Here is a 23,419-nt window from a genome sequence, read left to right as displayed (position 1 = left end):
CTTTCATTTCTAGGGTTATAAGTCAACCATTCTCATTAAAGGAGTACGGCGGAAGGGTGATTTTTCTGTCGGCAAACACTTCCCTAGCGACGAGTCCACCCATGACATAGGGATACCACAGTGTCGCATCATAATGGGTGGTCTATGAGAGCATAAAAGCCAGATCTGATGACCTAGTGTGCGGTAAAGCATTAAATTGCAATTCACCTGACCTGTCAGTTTCACTCTCTTCTCTCCGTCTGCGAAATACTGAACTTCCGGGGTAGACTCCTCCCCCTCCATTCCTGGCCAGTGGTTTGATCCGACCCTAATACTGACAGGAGGGACGAACTGCGTCTGCGCAGAAGCCTGTTGGGGGGGTGGGGGGGAGGAACATGGCGCAAGCTCTGTCTGAGGAGGAGTTTCAGCGGATGCAGGTGCCGCTCGCCGGGGAAAGACCACCGCGATAGGCAACGGGGGGCGGGGTGGAGAGAGGTCGTGCTACCGGCTCTGAGAAGGGGTTGGTTGGGGTGGACCTTGAATTTAAGGAGTTGGTCTGGAGAAGGGAAACTGAGGCTCAGAGGGGTGAGACTCTTGGATTCCGAGATACCGTTGGGCTCTGAGGGGTTGGAGTCTGTTAGCTTTGTGGGCGGAGGAGAGAGTCCTAGAGTGGGCGATACCTTACTCAGACCTGGAGGGGATGAGACCTTTGGGCCCGTACAGGGGACACTGTGGATCGGTGATGATAACATTGGGTTTTAAGAGAAGGAGATCCTGAGAGGGCGAAACCATTTTGCCTGGAGAGGAAGGAAGCAGGCGTTGGGCCATTTGCGTCATGGTGGGGGGAGCCCTTGAGAGGACAGTACCATTACCCGGTGGAAGGTGGAAATGTTTGTGGGAGATACCACTGTGCCAGGGATTTGGGGAAAGACCCCACATGTTGTCATTGTTCCTGGGAGGTGGAGAGCCTGTGTGAGAGTGCTGGTAGTGGATCCTAGGAGGGGGCGGTACGTTTGGATCTAGATTAGGGGTGATCCCATTAGGCCTGGGGTGAAGAAGACCCCGAATGGATTAGACCATTAATTATTGTTGGAGAGAGGACCAGAAGAGGTTAAAGAGTGATATCTTGGACCACACAGAGGGGAAATCACTGGACTTTGGGGAGGTACCCCAATTGGGTACCCTGGACCACTCGATTCTTTTGGGGACGACTCTGAGTTGGGATGCAAGGCCAGAGTAGGCTCTTGTTGAGAGAGTTCCTAATTGGGGAAGACCGTTGGTTTTGTGTGTGGGGAGCGTCTGAAAGTGGGGAAGCCCTGAGTAGGATCCTGTGGGAGGAAAGGAGGAACTCTGAGTGAGGATAGGTAATCCATCGATCCTTGAATGAGAGAAACCAGTTGTTCCTGTGTGAAGAACGCTTAGGGTGAAAGGGTGAGATCACTGGACCGTGAAAGGGGAAGTTACAACCTGTAACTTTCGAGGGGAGATTCTAAGTGAGTAAGAGTAATCCAGTTGGCCAACCCAAGGCTTTGTGGAGGAGAGACCCTGAAGGATGTAGGGCCATCCCATTGGATCATGACTGGGGAGTTCTTGAGGGATGTGGGGGACTCTTGAATGAGGAAGATTGATTTCATTGGACCATGGGTGAGGGAAAAACCATTTGGCTCTGACGGATAAGGCTTCTATGTGGATGCCAAGGGTGTACAAATTGGATCAAGATGGGGAGACAGATGACTGGATCTGGTAGAGTAACAGGGGCAGGAAAGATTCTGTAGGGGCCAAGCCCTTTAACCTTAAGCAGACCACCAGGGGGTGAAGGCTGGTGCCACGGGAGGAGGGAAAGATCCTGATGGGGTAAGGGACAGTAGGTCTGGGAAGAACTGGCCTCAGTGTGCCACAGGGCTGTTAGGAAGGGGTATGCTATTGGGAGTGGCCCATACTTCACTTTCCCTTAATTCTTGAAAGGGGTTAATTCTTGAGAGCCTTGGAGGTGAGGACCCCAGGCAGCCCCCAACTTAGTGTAAGTTGAACAGGAGAATACCAGGCCCTCTTCCCTTGAAAAGAGGGAGGAATACAGGCCCCTGTCCCCTATACTCAGAGCCCTCCAAGTCTGGCCAAGAAGATAGACAATACTGTCCTGTGACAGAAAGATAGAACAGTGTTTAGTGTCTGATGAGGTCAGCCAGGATGAGGAGGGAGAACTTTATCCTGTGGGCGTGGGGAGCCATGGAGCACATGGGAGCAAGAACTTGACTGCATCAGTGCTGTGTCTATGGCCTGAGTGCAGAGGGATAGAAGAGTGGGAGGGATGGAAGAGTGAGGCTGGCTGTGGTTATAAGTAGAGCTGGAGAAGGTGGGACATGGGCTGAGGGCCCATTTAGGATGTAGTGTGCATAGGTCTTAAGGAGTGGCTGGAGAGGCACCGGAAGGGCGGCAGTGTCCGTGGGGCTCAGGGCATTGGTTCCCTCATGGTGAAAATAGGGGCACATTCCTAACCAAGTTGTTAAACTTCTCTGCTTCCCCCAAGGCTCAGCTCCTGGAACTCCGGACAGATAACTACCAGCTTTCAGATGAATTACGCAAGAATGGCGTTGGTGAGCCAAGAGGGTCTCATTAGGTGGGGGTGGTTTCGGGGGACAGTCCAAGGGAGAAAACCTCAGAGGCCTGAGGCTGAGACTCCCTGCTTTCCCCACACCAGAGCTCACCAGTCTTCGACAGAAGGTCGCCTACCTGGATAAGGAGTTCAGCAAAGCTCAGAAGGTACCTCCCTCCACCCACTCACCCACCCATGCTTCCCCGTAACCATCTGACTCATTCATCTATCCAAGGAGCACCTCCAGGGAACCAGGCCTAATGTTACCTGCTGTCATCAGTCATTCAAAAAGCTCTCATGGAAGTCTCTTTAGTTTGCTAATTTTATCTAATCCTGCTTAGTTATTGATTAATTTTAATTTACTCTTAATGCATTTTCAATTTCAATTACTCAGTCTCTTTCACTAACTTCTAACTAAATAGTCACATCTATAGGTGAATCTGCCTTGAATCTGCCTTCTGTCCTTCATTCACACTCCTGCCTTGTGCTCCCACTTCCTATCCCTGTCCTGGTCCTGTTGGTCAAGTGAGACTAGACCTACTTCTCAGATCATCTGGAGATGAAGTAGTGTATAACCTGTTATGGCCCCTCAAGGCATTCAGGTCCCTCTTTTGTCTCTTTCTTCACTGCTCTGTCCCCACACTAGCTCAAATGTTATGTACACCATAAATATTTGTTAGATGAAGGCATACAGAATGCAGAAAATCTGGCAGTCAGGAAGCTGGGCTTCTCTTTGGTAGGGTGCTGACTGCAGAAAGTGGCAATGCCCTCAGCTGCCCAAACAAGGGAGCAGCAGTTTTCATGGTGCATGGAGGGATCCACATAGATGTGTTTGGACTGATGTAGCAATGTAGCCACAGTTTCTGAGCCTGGAAACCCAGCCCATGAAGGGTTAAATACTAAGACTCATGAACAGTCTCAAGAGCTAAGAGGAAAACATGTAAGCAGGATGCCCTTCACTCACTCACTCACTCACTCACTCACTCACTCCTTCCTTCCCGTGGACTACAAATTTCATGCAAGTTTTGTGGTTGAAGATGCTCCCATCCCCCAAAGCGTCATCATTGTATCCCCTTGACACTTGCCACAGTGTCTCCATATCCTAGTGAGGGAGACCATCTCCATTCACCTTATCTCTCTTCCCACCCCCCCCCACCTTTAGGCATTGAGCAAGAGCAAGAAAGCTCAGGTAAGGGGACCCATGGTGGGTGAATGTGTCTGGGAGATTGAGGGGCGATATTTCCGTATGCTGGGATCTCCTGGTACTGGCCTTTCTTTCTCTGTTTGTGCACTTGCATCTGTGACTACCTCACTGCCCTGTGTTTGTATGTCTGTCTTTATTTTCCTGTGTTTGTCTCATCTCGGACCTCTCCATCGTTCCTTCTCCCTTTCTGGCTGGCCTTCTCTCTGAGTCTGTCTCTGCCTGTCTTCCTGTTCCTCTCTGACTGTTGCTTCTCTCCCCAACCTTACCTTTTCCTCTCCCTTACCTGTTCCTATCTGCCATCATTTCTCTTTTCTTCTTTCCCTTTCTTTCTCTGTTCGACTCCTTGTTTCTCCCCCCCCATTTCCTTTGTTGCTTCCTGACTCATTTCTTTCCCTGACCCCCTCTCTCTTCCCTCTGTTCTGTTCTCCCTCCCATTGATCTCTCTGTTCCTATCTCTCTTTCTTCCTGCCTTTTCTTTCTTTTCTCTCCCTCTCCATCCCTCTTTCCTTCCCTATTTGTCTCCCTTTCCCCATCTCTCTCTACCTCCTCTCTCACCTGTTTCTATCTACCACTCTTTCCTCCCACTCTCCCCTCATGTCCCTCTCTCCCCTCATGTCCATCTTTCCTTCTCTCTACCCTCCCATGTCTGTCTCTCTCCTTCCCTGTATCTCCTGATTTCACCCATCTCATTCTCTGTACCCAACGATCCCCCCCGTCATTTTCTCCCTCTCTGTTTCTTTGCCCCACGTCTCTGTCCTTTTCTACCCTTGTTCGAGACCTGGCCCATGTCTGCCACTGCAGGAAGTCGAGGGACTACTGAGTGAAAATGAGATGCTACAGGCAAAGCTGCACAGCCAGGAGGAGGACTTTCGTTTGCAGAACAGCACGCTTATGGCAGAGTTCAGCAAGGTACTGGTGCCTGGGATAGCTGGGTGGGATCGGAGGGGTAGCGGCCCCCTGGGCTGAAGCTAGAGGGCTGCTGAAGATGGTTGGACAGAGGCAGGCCCTGGATCACTGTCCGTGGTGCTGAAACAGATCCCGGATCTGTGCTGGGGGGCAGTGATTTGACAAATGGGGCCGCTCGCTGTGCTGGGATTAGAAGGCTGCAAGCCCTGAGGACAGCTGGTCCCAGACCAAATCACACCTTTTCTTTAAGCTTCAAGTCCCTTTGTATATATTTGGTAGCTGATGCTAGGGAGCTCCAGGTTCTTGGAGGGTCTTAGGTAAAATTCTTATGCTTAGCATGAAATAGAAAGATGTCCTAGCTGCTTCCCTTTTCTCTTCCTTCCCCTTCATCTGACCTGAGCCTGGAGTTCTAGTTCTTCTAGATAATTCATCCCAGATTGGGTAATTCTATCTCCTCACTGATTTTAGTGTCCTGGCTATTCCTAAACCTACTAGGGAGTTAGAGATATTATCTTTTGTTTCTCATCTATCTTCTGTGTCCATGGTCAAGAAGTTTCTAAGGGGGACTCCTGGGTGGCTCAGTTGGTTAAGCATCTGCCTTTGGTTCAGGTCATGATCCCAGGGTCCTGGGATCGAATCCCACATCAGGCTCCTAGCTCAGCGGGGAACCTGCTTCTCCCTCTGCCTGCTGCTCCCCCTGCTTGTGCTCTCTTTCTCTCTCTCTCTGACAAAGAAATAAATAAATAATCAAAAAAACAAAAAAAGTAGTCTCTACAGTTTTAGTGTGTTTTAAGGAAAAAATTCTCATGGCAATAAAAATGGTAATTCCAGGACTCCATGTGAGAATATAGTTCTTAAGCCCTTAAAAAACAAAATATGAAAACAGCCTTTAAACAGGTACAATGTCAGGAGATATGATTTGACAACTAATAGTTAAGAGCTAAAAGGCCTAGACTAAACTCTTGGCTCTACTTTTTACTAAGTGTAACCTTGAGCAAGTCACTTGACCTGTCTGCTTCTTGGTTCCCATATGTTTAAATTGGAAATGTTATAATGACAGTATCTGCCTTGCAGGGATTTTTGTGAGGATTGGATGGATTAATGTTTGTAAACAACTTATAACAGCCTTGTACATAGTATTGGTTATGTAGGTGTTAGCTACTTTTTAAAAAAAATTTATTTATTTGAGAGAGCGAGAGATTTAGAGAATGAGTGGGAGGAGGGGCAGAGGGAGAAACAGACTCCCCACGGAGCAGGGAGCCCAATGCAAGACTTGATCCCAGGACCCCAGGATCGTGACCTGAACAAAGGCAGACGCTTAACTGACTGAGCCACCCAGGTGCCCTAGGTATTAGTTACTAATAGTATCCTTTTATTATTACTGATTCATTTTTTCACTAAAATATTTTTTTGACTATTTAAAAGTCTTAGATCCATCCTGTGGCCCTGCTCTGCCTCAGCTCTTACTACCTCTTACCTGCTCTAATCCCATAGCCTTCTTGCTGGTTTCTTCACTTCTAGTTTCTCCTATCAGCCAATGCCCTAGAGGCTGTCCTGACCTGCAGGCCTTATCACATCACTCCTTTAAGCAATAGCTCCGAGTGGGTCCTTGACCCTGACTGTTCAGAGCCCTTGGTACTCACGTAATAGCTGACCTCACTGCTGCCTCACTTCTCACTACTTTCTGCTTCCAGCCTCAATGGTATCGTGGTTCTTTTAGGATGAGGCAGGGGCAGGCATTCCTCCATCAATCCAACTTGTGTTTCTCAGCACCTGCCCTGGGCCAGGCACTGGGCCAGTTATATAACCTCCTTCCCACTCCCCCTCCTTTTCCTGGGAACTGGTAGTGCTCACAGAGAGACTTGGGTTCAAGGCCTGCCTCCACCACTTACTTGCCAAGATATTTCAGCTCCATTTTTCCTTCAGCAAATAGTTATTGAGCACCCCCGGTGTGCTCTGCATTCTGGAGATAGCTGTAAGCAGCACAACCTGGCCCTCACTCTTGGGTAGCCTATATTCTGGATGTGGGATGGGGAGAAAGATAATGTATTAAAAAGGATAATGGGGTGCCTGGCTGGCTCAGTTAGAAAAGCTTGTCACTCTTTTTTTTTTTTTAAAGATTTTATTTATTTATTTGACAGAGATAGAGACAGCCAGCGAGAGAGGGAACACAGCAGGGGAGAGGGAGAGGAAGAAGCAGGCTCCCAGCTGAGGAGCCCGATGTGGGACTCGATCCCGGGACACCGGGATCACGCCTTGAGCCGAAGGCAGACGCCCAACGACTGCGCTACCCAGGCGCCCCATGAAAAGCTTGTCACTCTTGATCTTGGGGTTGTGAGTTCAAGCCCCACATTGGGTATAGAGATTAGTTAAAAATAAAATCTTAAATAAAATAAAAATTTAAGAAAATAATAGTACAGGGGCGCCTGGGTGGCTCAGTCGTTGAGCGTCTGCCTTCGGCTCAGGGCGTGATCCCAGTGTTCTGGGATTGAGCCCTGCATCAGGCTCCTCCGCTATGAGCCTGCTTCTTCCTCTCCCACTCCCCCTGCTTGTGTTCCCTCTCTCTCTGGCTGTCTCTCTGTCAAATAAATAAATAAAATCTTAAAAAAAAAAGAAAAGAAAATAATAGTACAGATAACTGAGAGTTATATAGTGCTTACCGTATGCCAGGTCCTGTTCGATGTGCTTTATGTTATTCACTCATTTATTCTTAAAACAGGCCAACGAGATATTATTAAGATCTCTGGTAAGCAGATGAGGAAAACCGAGCCCCAGAGAGATGAAGTCATTTGTCTCAAGGTCACATGGCTAATAAATGGCAGAGTAGAAGTTCACAACCAAGTGGGCTAGTTTCAGAATCTGTGCTTGTGACCCTACGTTACAAAGCAAAGTATAGTTGTCAGTCACAATTTAGAATCCAAACATTTGCAGAGCTTTAAGAAATTAAGAATATACCAGGTCAATTTAATTGTGATTAGTACTAGGTAAGAAAGAAATGAACAGAGTGCCGTGCTAGAGATAGATTTCGGAATTTCTGAGTTGGGGGATACCACTTCAAGGGTGACATTTGAACAGAGCACTGAAGGATGCGAAGGAGCCAGTCATGTGAAGAACTGGATGAAAGGAATAGTGTTCTGTGTAGAAAATATCCCAGGCAAGAGAATAAAAATTCTCTGTGAACCTCAGTATTCTCATCTGAAAATGGGGACAAAGGATCTTTTTTTTTTTGAAGATTTTATTTATTTATTTATTATTTAATTTTTTAAAAAGATTTTATTTGTGTATTTGACAGAGAGAGAGGCAGCGAGAAAGGGAACACAAGCAGGGGGAGTGGGAGAGGAAGAAGCAGGCTCCCAGCAGAGCAGGGAGCCCAACACGGGGCTCGATCCCAAGATTCTGGGATCACGCCCTGAGCCGAAGGCAGGCGCTTAATGACTGAGCCACCTGGGCGCCCCTTATTTATTTATTTGACAGAGAGAGAGAGCACAAGCAGGGAGAGTGACAGGCAGAGGGAGAAGCATGCTCCCTGCTTAGGGAGCCCAATTTGGAGCTCCATCCCAGGAGCCTGGGATCATGACCTGAGCTGAAGGCAGATGCTTAACCTACTGAGCCACCCAGGTGCCCTGGGGACAATGGATCTTGTCAGGACCAGTCTGAGAACTCTTTTAGCCAGGAATTGAGCAAGGGGCTGGCCTAGTTTTACTCGCATTGTATATTTCTCCAAGGCCGAGGGCTGACGATGAGGGGCTGTGGGTAGAGCTGGCTTTGGAAATGCCCCGAAAGCTGTCTGTGGTACCTAGGCTCCCAGACACAGACCCCGCCCTCACAGAGGAGGTCTGGCAGTGGGGCTATTTGTGATGCTGACATCCTGGACCAGCAGCTTCCAGTAGGAGCCTGCCTGAGGTCTTGGATTGCAACTGTGAGTTTGTGATTGGGCAAGCAGAAAATTGCCCTCAGTGGCCTCCATCTCCTGTGACGCGGCCTCTTAAGAGGTGGGTGAATTCGAAGTCATTTGACATTTGTGCCTCAGTGTCCTTATCTGTGAAGTGGGGATAATGAGCAACGACGGCCCCCTACATAATGCAGGGGCGTTATGGGAATTACATCAACTGTAAAGCACATCAGGCAAGCGCTATGTATATTGCAGCCAATATTGTTCTGATTCTCTGCTTGTCTGCTCCCTCACCCCTCCCCTGTTCAGCTCTGCAGCCAGATGGAGCAGCTGGAGCGGGAGAACCAGCAACTGAAGGATGGGGCTGCCAGGGCAGGCAGTGCCCAAGCTGGGAGTCTTGTGGATGGCGAGCTGCTGAGACTGCAGGCGGAGAACACAGCCTTGCAGAAAAATGTGGCAGGTGCAAGCAGTCCCTCCTTGGGTTTGTGGGGATCTTGGGGATTGAGTAGGGTGTTTTCCTCCTGGGGGAAGGGGCAAGGCTTCCGAATGAGGCCCTGCCGTGAACCAGTGTATAACTTTGGATGAGCCATTTCACCTCTGAGTCAAAGCTTCCTCATCTGTTGGGTGCTTGTGGGGATGTCCCCCATGTGCAAGACTGCAGTAGAGCTGAGATAAGAGATGGTATCTTTCTGAGTTGAGTTCGGTGTCTGGTACCTAGCAAATGTTACAGATCAGCAGATGGAACATCAGAAAGGAGTCTTTGCTAAATGGAGATAGTGAATGAAAGAGCTTTCGGAAGACTCTGAGCCCAGATTGTCAGTGGGGTCTGGGAGGAAGGCTCAAAGAAGACTTGCTAGAGTGTGGGAGCGTCCCAGCGTGGGGATGTTTGGAGAGCAGCTGGGGCTTGTGGCGTGGTGGGTGCTAGTTTGGTCATCAGGAGGGAGGTTTTGTAAATTTGGTTGACGATTAGGAGATTATAGGATTCAGCTGTAAGTAGGGGGGGTGGAGGATGGTGGGCATCACCTTGGAGGGCTAGAGGGATAGGGGGTAGAGCTTGGGAAACTAGCTGGGGCTGGCGTGATTGTAGACAGGATTTCAGTGGATGGGAGAGCTTAAAAGATTTGTGAGGAGTGTGGATGGGGCTGAGCCTTTGTTTTGTAGGCTTTTGGTCATTTGGGGCCAAGTCTCTTCTACCTGAGGGATCCAAGGCCAACTCTTCCATCTACTTGAGGCACGGCAAGGGTCTTCAGAGACCACCTCATCCATCATATATTTCTGTTGTACCCACCAGCCCTGCAGGAGCGCTATGGGAAAGAGGCCGGGAGAGCCCAAGCTGCCAGTGAGGGCCAAGGGGACCCCCCCGGGGGCCCAGCCCCCACTGTCCCGGCCCCCATGCCACTGGCAGAAGTGGAGTTGAAGTGGGAAATGGAGAAGGAAGAAAAGAGATTGCTCTGGGAGCAACTGCAAGGCTTGGAGGTGAACCTGGGTCTGTTGGGGCCAGGGTGTCAGGAGGCAGGCAGATGCCCTAGCTCTGCCTATGGTCCCACGGAGATGTCTATGATATCACCAACTCGTGGGCTGATGGGTTAGGGAGGCAGGAGGGCAGGGGAAGGCACAGGCCTCACCTCCCCCTTTGCTGATATTAACTCCCTCCCTCATCCTTCCCTGCAGAGCTCCAAACAGGCTGAAACATCCAGGCTGCAGGAGGAACTTGCTAAGGTAGGGCCGCTGAGCTTTCCCTGGACTTTGCCCCGTCTCACTCCCCACCTGCCATGCTTCTCCATGACTGTCTAGTCATGATCCTACTTTCCAGGCCCTCCTGCCCTAGCCATTCTATGATGTGGCTGCCAGTCCATATGTTGGGGGTGTAAATGCTGTCCGTTGGAGCCTGAGGCAGCTGGGTGGAGATCATGCTGTTGTTATTGACCACCTGGGCAACCAAACTACTTAACCCTCCTGAGACTCAGTTTCCCCATTTGTAAAACCAGTAGTCCTCACTTCTCAGGACTGTTTCTTGGATTCTACAAGGTAACATAAGTAACTTCCAGCTTCTGAAAAGGACTTGGTGAGAAGCGTCTATAAATACTAAATTTATTTTTGTCTTTACTAATATATTATCACTTGTCTGCACCCCCGTCCCCCACCCCAGCTCTCTGAGAAACTGAAAAAGAAACAAGAAAGGTAAATTTCTTTTCTTCCCGAGGCGGAGGGAGGGGTCTGGGGGGGACCAGCGGGAGGGGAGGGGATTGACTTGTGGAACTGATGCATTTATGTCTATCTTTCTGTGTCCAGTTTCTGCCGTCTGCAGACAGAAAAGGAGACGCTGTTCAACGACAGCCGGTAACTAGCAGGGGTGGGTGTGTGGGCGGACAGTGGGGGCAGTGCCCGGCAGGATTGCCTGAGGACCACAGGGGCAGAGCTGGGAGACAGGGCCTCAGGCCATGGTCAACGTGCCCTCCATCACCCCCAGGAATAAGATTGAGGAGTTGCAGCAGAGGAAGGAAGCCGATCTCAAAGCCCAGTTGGCTCGCACTCAGAAGCTGCAGCAGGAACTCGAGGCTGCCAATCACGTGAGCGGCTGGATTCTGGGATTGCTGGGTAGAGGCCAGAGCTGGGAGTCCAGGGAACCCTGAGGTCTGCGGAGACTAGTTGGGGAATCGAATAGTTCCTGTGTTGGAAATATAGGGACCGGATGGGTCCCGGACCCCCCAGGAGATAGGAAAATGGAAACTAGCGAGCTGCGAGAGCCTTAGGAGTTGGCCTATGAGTGTGCATGAATCAAAGATCTCAGGGGGGCTAAGGACTTGGGGCTGTATGCCAAAGTGCAGATGAATCTGAAACTCTAGGGGATTGCAGACAGGAGTCTGGAGAAATCTGTCGTCACTGGGGACTGGGACCAAGGCTGGAATGAGCCTGAACTCCCTGGACGTTGGGGGACTTTGAGACCTGTGGGAGCTGGATAGATACAAGGGCGGACAGGTGGGCCTGGAGACTGACTGTATTTGATGCCCTCGGGGTATGAGGGCTGGTTTGGAGGGCTGAGACAACTAGTAAGTTGGATCATTTGGGCTAAGTGGTCTTGAGACCTCTGGAGGCCGTGAATTAAAAAAAAACAAAAAACAAAAACGGTGAGCCTAAGACATCCAGAGACTGAAGCAAAAGTCTAGGTGGGTCTCAGGCTCCCGAGGGTTAGGGGCTAGGGGATTTTAAAGCCTCTAGGCTTCCCCCTAGAGCAGGTGAGTCTGAGATCCCTTGGATTAAGGGATACGGTGGTTTGTGGGTCTAAGGTCCTTAAGAGCTGGGGACAGAAGTGTGGGTAAAGCTGGGTCTTCAGTTACCTGGGTCTGAAGATCCCCAGAGACTGGGGACAGAAGTAGCAGGTGGGGGTAGTGGTGGTGGTGGTCAGTCAGACCTCACCAGGAGTTGGAAACTAGGAGATTGTATGAGTTTGCAACCTCTAGGGTTTGGGGCTAGGAGTTTGGGTGGACCCTGAGACTCCTGGGAGCTAGAGACACAGGGATGGAGTGTGTCTGAAACCCATGGGTGTTGGGGTTAGGAGTCTGGGTGAAGCTGTAGTCCCAGGGGGCTAAGTGCATCTGAGAATCCTGGGGCCTCCAAGCTAGAATCTGGGTGAGTGTAGACCTCTTACAGATGGGGGTGGGTTTGAAATCCCCAAGAGCCTAGGTGTTTTTCTAAGATTCTTAGACCCGGAATATGGGATCCGAGACTCCTGGGGGTAATGACTTAGAATTTGGGTGAGACTGAGTCTGATGGCGGGGTAATCTGCGACCCTCAAGTGCTGGGGACATGCTGTCAGGTGGTCAGAGAGGGAGTCCGTAGGGTTATATGCACCTCAGGGGAAGCTGAGGTCTGGAATGGTCTCCCCTGCCCTGGTCACTGCAGAGCTTGGCGGAACTGAGAGATCAGCGGCAGGGGGAGCGCCTGGAGCATGCAGCTGCTCTGCGAGCCCTGCAAGATCAGGTGCGTGGTACTGGGCAGCTTCTGCAAGGTGGAGGGCGAACGGGGGGCCAGCCTCGGCCGGTATTATCCAGGCAGGGAAGGCCCCAGGGGTCCTGTTTCCCCCTGGTCGTGGTGCGCGTGCACATGTGTGTTTTCTTTCTTGGCTGTGGGTGAGTCCTGTCCCCCGCTGTTCTGGACCCACTCTCACCTGGCGTGGGGCTGGGGCCAGGTGTCCATCCAGAGTGCAGATGCCCAGGAACAAGTGGAAGGACTTTTGGCTGAGAACAATGCCTTGAGGACCAGCCTGGCTGCCCTGGAGCAGGTACAGGATACCAGGAAGCCCTCGCTGATCCCTCTCCGATTCCTCATCTCCTGCTTCTGACCCTCATTAGGGCAGGGCCGTCTGGACCTTATGCCACTTTCCTGCCTCTGTTTCTGTTTGATCCTCCGCTTCCTTCCTTCCTTCCTTCCTTTCTTTTCTTTCTTTCTTTCTTTCTTTCTTTCTTTCTTTCTTTCTTTCTTTCTTTCTTTCTTCGAGAGAGAGAGAGAGAGAGAGAGAGAGAGATGGAGCAGCAGGCGGGGAGTGCGGTGGGGGGCAGGGGGAGGGGGAGAGACAGAGAACCTTAAGCAGGCTCCATGCCCAGCCCACAGCCCGACACGGCTCAGTCTCACAACCTTGAGATCATGACCTGAGCTGAAATCAAGAGTCGGACGCTTAACTGACTGAGGCGCCCCTCTCAGCTTTTCTTTCCGATAGCTTCCACCCCTCTTCTCTCTGGCCACCCACCCCTGCTTCTCCTGCATTTTCTAGGTTCTCTCCAGTAAAGTACTATAATTGTACTCATCTTAAGTGTACGTTCAGTGAATCCTATCTGTCTGTCGGTCTGTCTGTCTGTCCCCTTATGACCATCACCCAGATCAAGATGTAGAGCGTTTTCAGCACCCCCAGGAGGCTCCTTTGACCCCTTCCCAATCAATACTTCCCCAGGAATAACCACTCCTCCGACCTCTAGCGACGTAGATTAGTTTCACTTGTTCTTTAACTTCATGTAGCGGAATCAGACACCCATTTTTGTGCCCGGCTTCTTTCCTGTGAGGCTCAGCCATATGTAGCACTGGTCTGTTCGTTCTTCTCTGTTTACTATTCCGCTGTATGACTAGACTACTTTTCCATTCCCCCGTTGATCTCTTTTTCTCATTCTTTTCCCTTTGAAATTCTTTCTCTTTCCTCCTGGCTCTCTTCCCACCTCCCTCTGTCTCCCTGGAACCGGGAGGCTCAAACCCTGTGGCTGGCCCCCGGGGGGGCCCTTTTCACTCCGCTTCCCATCATCCCCATTCATCCCAGATCCAAACAGCAAAGACCCAAGAACTCAATACGCTCCGGGAAGAGAATGCCGGGCTGACAGCTGATTTGCAGCAGCGGCAGACTGAGTATGAGGACCTCATGGGACAGAAAGATGACCTCAACTCCCAACTGCAGGTGACATCAATGGCTCTGGCTTGGCTTCTCCCAGTTCCCTCGTGCAGGCTCAGGGGAGCCCAGGTGATTGTGGAGTCGGGAGGATCTGGGTTCCAGTCTGGTCTCCTAACTTACTAGCACCTTGTGTCCTAGACCATGTTGTTCTCCTTCGCTGACACCAAGTCAGTTAGACACGATAGCCATTCTGAGTCCATGGTAGCAGCCAGAATTGTAGTGGCTTAAAGAAGATAAAAGGCTAGTTCTCACTCATGGAAGAGTCCAGGTGGGTTGTCTAGGGATGGAACGATGGCTGTGCCATGACCAGTGACCCACGTTCCTTCTACATTGCCATCTTCAACACAAAACTTCTATCTTGGTAGCCAAGATGCTTGCCCAGGGCCCCCCTTCATCATGTTTGTTTTCCATCTGGAAGGAAGGAGGGAAGAGGGAAGGGCCCAGCATGCCCCTTCCCTTTATGAGTATGACCTACCTCATGCTTACCACTTCTGCATACGGAAATTAATCATGTGGCCACACCTCACTGCGAGGGAGGCAGGGAAGAGTCCGCTCGACAGCCTTATGTCCAGCTATGAAATCTATTGCTAGGGACAGAGGGGAGAATGAATAGAACACTGGGGAGCCGCTAGCGACGTTTGCCATGTTTCTCATCTAGAAACGGAGAGAACAATACCAACTTTACTGGGGTTAAGGGAGACCGTCCACCAGAGGTATCCCGGGTGTCCATCACCTCCTGGAGGCTCTTTATCAAACTCCTCTCCTTTGTCCGCTCCTTAGGAGTCATTACGTGCCAATAGTCGGCTCCTGGAACAACTTCAGGAAATCGGGCAGGAGAAGGAGCAATTGACCCAGGAACTGCAGGAGGCTCGGAAGGTGGGCAGCTCTGCAAGGCGGCTATCGGCTATCAGCTGTCGGCTATCCGGGAGGCGGAGGGATCCTATCGGGGAGGCGGGGGAGGCGGAGGGATCAGCCTTGGGCCATGGGAAAGGAGCAGGTGATGTGGCGCACCACGCAGGAACAGCAAAGGATGGAAAAGGACCAGGGCCATGAGGGTAGGTGAGTGACTTAGCTAGTTCTGTGGGAACGGGGAGGAGGCAGCTTCGGGCAGTTCCCTGGGCCCGGGGAGAGGGTGGGAGGCCCTGTCTACTGTTGAGGGAGGAGGCTAACGGGCACCCTCCTGCCTCCAGAGTGCCGAGAAGCGGAAGGCCCTGCTGGATGAGCTGGCAATGGAGACTCTGCAGGAGAAGTCGCAGCACAAGGAAGAGCTGGGAGCGGTCCGACTAAGGCATGAGAAGGAGGTGCTGGGGGTGCGCGCACGCTATGAGCGCGAGCTCCGGGAGCTGCACGAAGACAAGAAGCGCCAGGAGGAGGAGCTCCGTGGGCAGATCCGCGAGGAGAAGGTGGGTGGGTGGATGGCGCCATCCTTTGGTCTCTCAAACTGGGGGAGCGCAGCATCGCTGATGGGTCCGGGGTTGGCGCGGGCGAGGGGCCCGCCTGCCTCGCCCTGACCGTCTCCCCTCTCGCAGGCCCGAACACGAGAGCTGGAGAATCTCCAGCAGACAGTGGAAGAACTTCAAGCTCAGGTACATTCTATGGATGGAGCCAAGGGCTGGTTTGAACGGCGCTTGAAGGAGGCCGAGGTGAGCTGGTGCCTGACGAGGTACGGGGGGGGGGGGGGGCACCCATGCCACACCAGGGGGCCGGCAGTGGTCAGGCCCCGGAACTCACCGAAAAACGCTCTGGACTCGGGCAGTCCCGCAGCCCCGCCAGCTCCACGCAGCCCTCCAGAGGGGATCAGTGAGGCGGGATGCCGCATGTGCAGATTGGAAAAGCCATCCCTTCCTTCCGAAACCGCTTCTGTCCGGAAATTACTGTAATATCCTGATTTTATTCGAACGAGGACTTTGTGGGGGAAAACTCATAATCACACCTGAGAGGAAGTGTCACGCAGTAGTGAAGAGCACAGGCTCTGGAGGCGGTCGTTTGTCTGGGTTTGCGTCCTGGCTGGGCCACTTGCTCCTTGTGGGCAGCTCCCCTGGCCTGCGGCCCGGGTTCTTCATCAGTACAGAAGGGACAGTCCTAGTACCCGCCATGTAGGTGTTATGGGGAGAGTATATAAACCGAGTCCATGGACATAAAATCCCTACAACATTCTTGGCATGCAGGAAGTGCCGTGTTACGTTTTGTGAAATCAAATCAAATCAGATGTCCACGTCGGTCCGTGGCGCAGACAGCGCAGCCCAAGATGGGCCGCTCCTGTGTCCCGCCTAAGGGCACGCGGTGGTCCCTGCAGGAGTGGTCCCTGCTGCCATCACACCCCTCACTGGCCGCGGCGTCCTCGGGCGAGGGGCGTGGCCAGACCCGACACTTGTCTCCTAGGAATCTCTGAAGCAGCAGCAGCAGGAGCAAGAGGAAACCCTCCAGCAGTGTCGGGAGCAGCACGCTAGTGAGCTGAAGGTGCCCGCAGAGCCCGCATTCCTCTCTCCTGGGGGGGTGCTGGAGGGAGGACAGAGGTTTCCCGAGCAGAGGCCTGAGCTGCCCCCTGGTTTGCAGAGCAAGGAGGAGGAGCTACAGGGCGTGCGGGATCAGCTCCAGCAGGCCCAGGAGGAGCGGGACTGCCACCTGAAGACCATCAGCAACCTGAAACAGGTCCCTTGTCTCCCCCCACCCCCCACCGTCCCAGACACACCCAGGGTCTCCGTGCAGAGTCCTGGCCTGGGGAGGTAGGGCACTGCACACAGCCCTTCCGGCCGCCACCAGCCCTGCTTTCTCTGCCCCGCAGGAGCTGAAGGACACGGTGGACGGGCAGCGGATCTTGGAGAAGAAGGGCAGTGCTGCGGTATGATGGGGAGATGGCCAAGCATGCCCCCCTTGCCCGTGGGACCACAGGGCCTCAGCCCGCCTCTTCCCCCCTGTCCCCCATAGCTCAAGGACCTCAAGCGGCAGCTGCATCTGGAGCGGAAGAGGGCCGATAAGCTGCAGGAGCGGCTGCAGGACATCCTGACCAACAGCAAGAGCCGCTCTGGTGAGGGACCTCGAGGGCATGGGCGCCGGGGTGCAGGGGAGGGGCGAGGTGCGGGGGTACTGGGTTTGGGCCCCGAGGGCCAGAGCTGCTTTCTGCACCTTGCTCCACCAGGCTGTCCTGCACTTTCTGTCCGTCTTGAACTCCGTCTGTCTCTCCTCTGTTCATCCTGTTCTGTGCTTTACCTCTTTCTGTGTCTCTCCTCTCGGTTTCTCTGTGCCGCCTCCTGCCATCTCTCTCCGTCTCGGTCTTTCTCTCTCCCTGCTTTCGTTCTCTCTCCTTTTCTCCTGCTGCTTTTTTCTTCTCTGTCCCTTTAACTCTCTCTCTCTCTCTTCTCTGTCTCTGTCTGGATCCCCACAACCCTGTCATCACATCTTCACACCTCACCTGGTGTCTCCAAATCTCTTGTAGCCATTCTCTCATTCTGCAAATGTGGACCGAGTTCCCATGCTCACACCCAGGCTCCTTGATAGGAACCCCCCCAGGACTCTGTCTTCCAGGAGCTCCCGGCTGAGCTGGGAGACAGACTTACACTAGGACAGCAGCACTGCGGCATTATCACTACACAGCTAGAATCCATGTTCTTTCTGCCACTTTGGGCAGAGGGTGCAACTAAAAACCTTGAGTTGCTTTGGACTTTTTTTAAAGAAGGAAATGGCTTATAAATATGTTTAAATAAATAGATATGATGCAGCGGTGAGGCTCTGGTGTGTCTCCCGTATCACAGGCTCCGAGGAAACTTGCTCCCGTGTCCCCCTGCAGCCATCGGCTCTTGCTGGAGATCCTTGGGGTGGGACATCGGCACCCCTCCCTGATGCCCAGAAGCAGCTGCAGGAGTGGAGGACCAAGTTCAGTGAGCCTGCTTTACGTGACGTGGCAAAAATGGATCCGTCTCTCACCCAGTCTCTCTCTCCCTGAGGCATTCTGTCTCCTGAAGTAACCTCTCTTGATTTTTTTTACTTGTTTGAGAGAGAGAGTATGGGAGAGAGAGAGAGAACATGAGCAGGAGGGAGGGGTAGAGCGAGAAGCAGGCTGTCCCCTGAGCAGGGAGCCCAATGCGGGGCTCGATCCCAGGACCCCGGGGTCACAACCTGAGCCAAAGGCAGCCGCTTCACCAACTGAGCCGCCCAGGCGCCCGTAACCTCTCTTTAGAGAGGGGTTTGGTTTCTGTCCTGCTACAGAGTAATGTACGAATCAACAAGCAGAGTCCACTGGTGGTGCCATACATTGTCCTTGTCTGTTAGATGAAATGAGGATTTAGGGTCACGGTTACACGTCTGTCTCCATCTTCTCTCCCCCTCTTGTCTCTGCTGCCTCGTGTCCTTATGCCTGGTCTCTGTTGGCCTCTCTCATCTGCTGTGGCTCACTGCCTGTCAGGTTTTCTCTCTGCGTGTGGGTCTTGCCCCTGTGCTCTCCCCAGCTGTCGATCCTCTTTGTGCATACCCCAAGTCCAAGTGTGGATGTCCCTTTATGCCCATAGGTGTCCACACTGCCCACCCTCTCCCAGCCTCTTCACCTTTGTTTCTCTTCTGGGGTGTGTGTGCCCAGAGAGGTGGCTCCTCCTTCCGTTTCTGCCTCTCCCTGTTGTACTGTCTGCCTCCCCTTCCCCATGCCCTAGCGTCACTTCGCCTCTCCCCATCTCTGTCAAATCTATTTCTGCCTCTTCCTGCCAGTCGCTGCCCTGGGACCCTGGGGGACTGGGGCTCAGGTTTCTCTTCCCTCTCTGCCTAAGGCCTCGAGGAGCTGGTTCTCTCAGAGATGAACTCACCCAGCCGGACCCAGACTGGGGACAGCAGTAGCGTCTCCTCCTTCAGCTACCGGGAGATCTTGCGGGAGAAGGAGAGCTCGACTGTTCCAGCCAGGGTAAGGGGCAGAGAAGAGTCGACAGCCCAGCTTCTTCTACCCCAATTCTGGGGCCCTCCTTTTGCCCTCCCTTGCAGCCATCTACCTCTCTGGGCCCAGCACACGGATTTTCTTACCAACTTTTCTCTAAGGTCGCCAACTCAGATTCAGATTGTCAAATGGAGGCTAGGCAGGTTATTCTCTCTGACCCTCTGTTCCCTCCTCTGTGAGCTAATTCCACCTTTCTCGGCACGTAAAAAATGTAGCTCATAGCAGGTGCCTCACCCAGGTGGAAGGTCCTTTTTTCCAACTTGGAATTTTCACTTGTTATTGTCGTCTGTTGTGTCAGTTTCCTGGCCGGCCACTTTTATTTACAAATCATTTGTTATTACTCCATAAGTAGTATGTGTGCCATGTAGAAAAAAAATTTTTTTTTAAAGATTTTATTTATTTATTCGACAGAGAGAGAGACAGCCAGTGAGAGAGGGAACACAAGCAGGGGGAGTGGGAGAGGAAGAAGCAGGCTCATAGCAGAAGAGCCTGACGTGGGGCTCGATCCCAGAACGCCGGGATCACGCCCTGAGCCGAAGGCAGAGGCTTAACCGCTGTGCCACTCAGGCGCCCCCCCCATGTAGAAAAATTTTAAAAACACACACAAGCAAAGATTTTTTTTTAATGCAAAGAAACCACATCTTCACCATCCAGAGATCACCACTATGAACCCTTGGGTCACACCCTTCTAGATCTTGCTCTTTAAAAAAAAAAAAAAAGATTTTATTTATTTATATGAGAGAGAGAGACTGAACAAGTGGGGGAAGGGGCAGAGGGAGAGGGAGAGGGAGAATCTCAAGGAGACTTCATGCGGAGCTCCGAGCCCGACACGGGGCTCGATCTCACGACCCTGAGATCAAGACCTGAGCCAAAACCAAGAATGGGATGCTTAACGAACTGTGCTACCCAGGCGCCCCTCTCTTTCTTAAACCTAAGTGAGATTATAAGTATCCTGTTTTTGTTCAGCTGATCTTTATCCTCCCGATTTTGTAAATTTTCATCATATCTAGTACGTTGGCCTTAATCAGATTTCCCTGGTTGGCCCCCTGATGTCCTTGATTGCTGGTTTTATGAAAACTAGCATTCAGTTTCAGAGCACATGTCGCATCTGGTTGGTTTATGTCCTTTAAGTCTCTCGAGTCTATCCGTTTTTTTTTTTTTCATGACCCCCAACCCGGAGAAGAAATCAGTCAGTTGACCTACAGAAAGCGTCCCACCTTTTGGGTTCTCCTGCTAGCTTCCTAGTGGTATCGTTTAGCTTGTTCCTCTGTCCTCTAGTTTTGCTGTCAACTGGAAATGAGATCACATTTGCTACAGGCTCTCCCTGCATCCTCTCAATAAGGAAATGATGTAGTGGTTCCTATGTCCCCCTTTAGGCAAAAGGAGATCCAGAGTCCCCATGGGTGCTGAGACTTGGCCTACAGCCCCTGTTGCAGAGCCCACCCCACCCCGCCCTGGCTCCCTCTTGGCCCCTGATCCTATCTGGGGCAGGCGACAGTGCTGAGCCTGGGACGGCCTCTCCCCTCCTCTTCCCTGCAGTCCTTATCGAGCAGCCCTCAGGCCCAGCCTCCACGGCCAGCAGAGCTGTCAGATGAGGAAGTGGCTGAGCTCTTTCAGCGCCTGGCAGAGACGCAGCAAGAGAAATGGATGCTGGAGGAGAAGGTGCTGTCTGCCTGCCTATCCTCACTTGGCACAGCCTTGGATGGGAGGCTGGGGCGTGGAGGGGGGATGTGTGGCTGGGGCCCTTGTTATGTGTGAACGTGCCGGGCCACCCTGCAGGTGAAGCACCTGGAGGTGAGCAGCGCCTCCATGGCGGAGGACCTTTGCCGGAAGAGCGCCATCATCGAGACCTATGTCATGGACAGCCGGATCGGTCAGTGCCTCCTCCCCAGCCTCACCCCCCATCTGGCCTCTGACCTGCCTCCTCCTTCCCCACTGTCTCCTCTCCTTTGCGACTCAGCAAAGGTACTGACAAGACCACGGCTGCTGGAGGGGAGAGCGGGCCAGGCCCATTCCCTGTGTGTCTGTCTCTTACCTCGGCTCTTCCCTTCTGTCTGGGTCTCTGTCATCGCTCCACTCTCCTTTCTCCAGTGTGGCTGTCTGTCCCCTCTCTCTCCCTCCTCTCCTCTCCCCATCTCTTCTTTCTGCCGCACCCCGTCAACTCGTCTCACTGCTCCTACTGCCTGTCTGTACTGTGTCTCCTCTGGAAGTTTTCATCCTCTGCACATGTACCCCTTCGGGGGTCCTTCTATCTTCCTCTCCCCGTCCCACTTTCTCTCCTCTTTTTCCCCCGCGCCCCTATCTTTGTTTCTTTTGCTCCTTTCTTTCACACCTTCTCCTATCCCTGTTTTTCCCTTATTAGAATAACACGGACTGATGCATGCTGAGAGCTGTGTGCTCTGTGCTTTGCATGCAGAGACCTTTTTCCAGCTCTGCGAGTTGGTTATTATTGCCCTTTCTCAGGGCCGCACAGCTAGTAAGCGATGGCCAGGTTTCACATGGCAAAGCCTCTGCCCCCTACATCACACGGCTTCTCCCCCCTACTTTTTGCCCCCACTCTCTGTTTCCCTCTTTGCTGCCCTGTCTCTGTCATCTCTCCTCCGGCTCTGCCGAAGGGGCGGTTCTCAGCCTGAGCCCTTGCAGATGTATCTGTGGCAGCAGGCCACACGGACCGCAGCGGGCTGGGCAGTGTCCTGAGAGACCTGGTGAAGCCAGGTGACGAGAACCTTCGGGAGATGAACAAGAAGCTCCAGAACATGCTGGAGGAGCAGCTCACCAAGAATATGCACTTGCACAAGGCGAGTGTGGCCTACCAGCCTACCCACCTGTCCGTCTAGCCGCCTGCCTCCCATGCCACACGGCCCCGGTCATCTGCCAGCACCCAGACCCTTCCACCCCGCTCCCTGACCACGCCTCCATCCATACCTCCCCATCCTCATCAACGTACTTACTCCCCCTTGTGCCTTTCACTCGTCCCTCTGTCCATGCACCCACCCGCTCACCTGTCCGCATACACTTTCACCCAGCTCGCCCATCAACCCGCCCTGCTTGCCCATCTAATCATCTGCCCCGTGTCTTTCCACCCATTTCCTGACATACCCCTCTCTCTCTCATACCTGCTCATCAGTTGCCCCTTCTCTTACCTTTTACTGCCCAGTGACCTGCCTGTCCACCTGTTGTCATCCACCCGTCCTCCGGACTGTTCCTTTGGCTGCCCGTTTGCCTATCATTGTTCCCCCCATGCATCCACCCACACGTCTGCTTGCCCATCCTACCACCCCAAATATTTCCCCCATGTCTGGGGCAGTCAGAAAGGTTGCAGACCCAGCCCCTGCCTCTGAGGAGTGAGCTCACCATTTAGTAGAAAAGCTGGTGGCAAGGGGCGGGTTGTACCCCCCAGTGGCCCTGCACACAGCAGGTGATCGCCCGTATCCATATCCCTAGGTCCCCCTCACCTGGGAGGCTCCCTACCCCCCCCCACACACACATCTTTTCCAAGCCCAGCCCACTGCTGGGGCTCTGTGAGCCTCTCCAGATACCTTCCTGTGCCAGGCTAGACATAGCTGGGCATTGATGAATGGGGTGAGAAGGATGACGCCCCAAGCTTGGTGAGGGAGCTTCCCCTGCTATTTTCCCTGGCCCCTGATGGCTCGTTTGTTTCTTAGGACATCGAAGTTCTCTCCCAGGAAATTGTGCGGCTCAGCAAGGAATGCGTGGGGTCCCCTGACCCAGACCTAGAACCGGGAGAAGCCAGCTAAAGATCTGCGGGCTGTGCCTACTCCCCCCTCCCCCGCCAGGACACCATTCCCTTGGGCTGTGGTGGGAACATGGGGCCAAAATCAAATAGGTTGGGAGACTGGACATTAAAGGGGTTGGAGGCCTGATGGCTGGTGTTAGTGACCCTGTTTTGGGGCAGAAGCCCTCGGGGAGTGGGGATCCTGAGGGGAGGGGCAGGGATTTCTCGTCTTTCTTGGCCCTGGCTCCCAGAGGCCTTTGCCTTCATCTCTGCATGAGCTCTCCCTCCCCAGAGACCAACTCTTTTTTATTTTATTTTATTTTTTAATTTATGTCTGGAAGCCTGGCTACTCTGCATTTGGGATTGGGGATGTTTGGGTGGGGCGCGGTCCATGTTCGGCGTTCTAGCAACATGTGTGTGTGTGTGTGTGTGTGTAAAGGCTGCAGCCAAAATACCATCTGGCCAGATGGGCCCACCCACCGACTGTCTACTCTCGTTCTTTCCAACCGGAGGGATGTGCTGGGGATGGGGAGGTCACACTATTGGAATGGGGAGCGAGGTCTGTGCCTGCAATTTTACTCTCCTTCCCCCAGCCGCCCCCTGTCTCCAGTTACCGTGGGCCCACCCCTCTGAGTGGCACAGAAATATCTACAGATACGTATGTGGGTGGATGTGTGTGGGGTATGGGTGTGGATAGAGTGGGCAGATGAGAGGATACGTAAGTGGTTAGGTGGACTGATGGATAAATAAGTGGAAG

The 23,419-nt window shown here is 52.7% G+C and overlaps 1 protein-coding gene across 1 annotated transcript; it reads left to right on the top strand.

Moving 5' to 3' along the window:
* Positions 1-344: 344 nt before the first annotated feature.
* Positions 345-23,142, top strand: GRIPAP1 (GRIP1 associated protein 1). Its single transcript, XM_026513405.4, has 26 exons — positions 345-416; positions 2,507-2,573; positions 2,678-2,739; positions 3,735-3,761; positions 4,578-4,685; positions 8,884-9,034; positions 9,866-10,050; positions 10,246-10,293; positions 10,724-10,755; positions 10,867-10,914; positions 11,045-11,144; positions 12,478-12,555; positions 12,764-12,856; positions 13,880-14,014; positions 14,789-14,884; positions 15,199-15,411; positions 15,538-15,651; positions 16,391-16,468; positions 16,565-16,660; positions 16,794-16,850; positions 16,937-17,036; positions 18,766-18,896; positions 20,466-20,588; positions 20,706-20,799; positions 21,570-21,724; positions 22,592-23,142. The coding sequence occupies exons 1-26, from the start codon at positions 375-377 to the stop codon at positions 22,682-22,684; spliced, it is 2,526 nt and encodes an 841-aa protein (XP_026369190.2). The 5' UTR covers positions 345-374; the 3' UTR covers positions 22,685-23,142.
* The last annotated feature ends 277 nt before the right edge of the window (positions 23,143-23,419 follow it).

Source organism: Ursus arctos, chromosome X (genome assembly GCF_023065955.2).
Source record: "Ursus arctos isolate Adak ecotype North America chromosome X, UrsArc2.0, whole genome shotgun sequence".
In the NCBI taxonomy this organism is placed as follows: Eukaryota; Metazoa; Chordata; class Mammalia; order Carnivora; family Ursidae; genus Ursus; species Ursus arctos.
The sequence above is the reverse complement of the archived record's forward strand: the minus strand, read 5'-3'. Positions and strand labels throughout refer to the sequence as shown.

Coding starts and splice junctions, on each gene's coding strand:
- GRIPAP1 (XM_026513405.4), top strand. CDS start 375: ATGGCGCAAGCTCTGTCTGAGGAGGAGTTTCAGCGGATGCAG. Junction 2,574..2,677: donor ATTACGCAAGAATGGCGTTG/GTGAGCCAAGAG, acceptor TCCCCACACCAG/AGCTCACCAGTCTTCGACAG. Junction 20,800..21,569: donor TGTCATGGACAGCCGGATCG/GTCAGTGCCTCC, acceptor GAGCCCTTGCAG/ATGTATCTGTGGCAGCAGGC.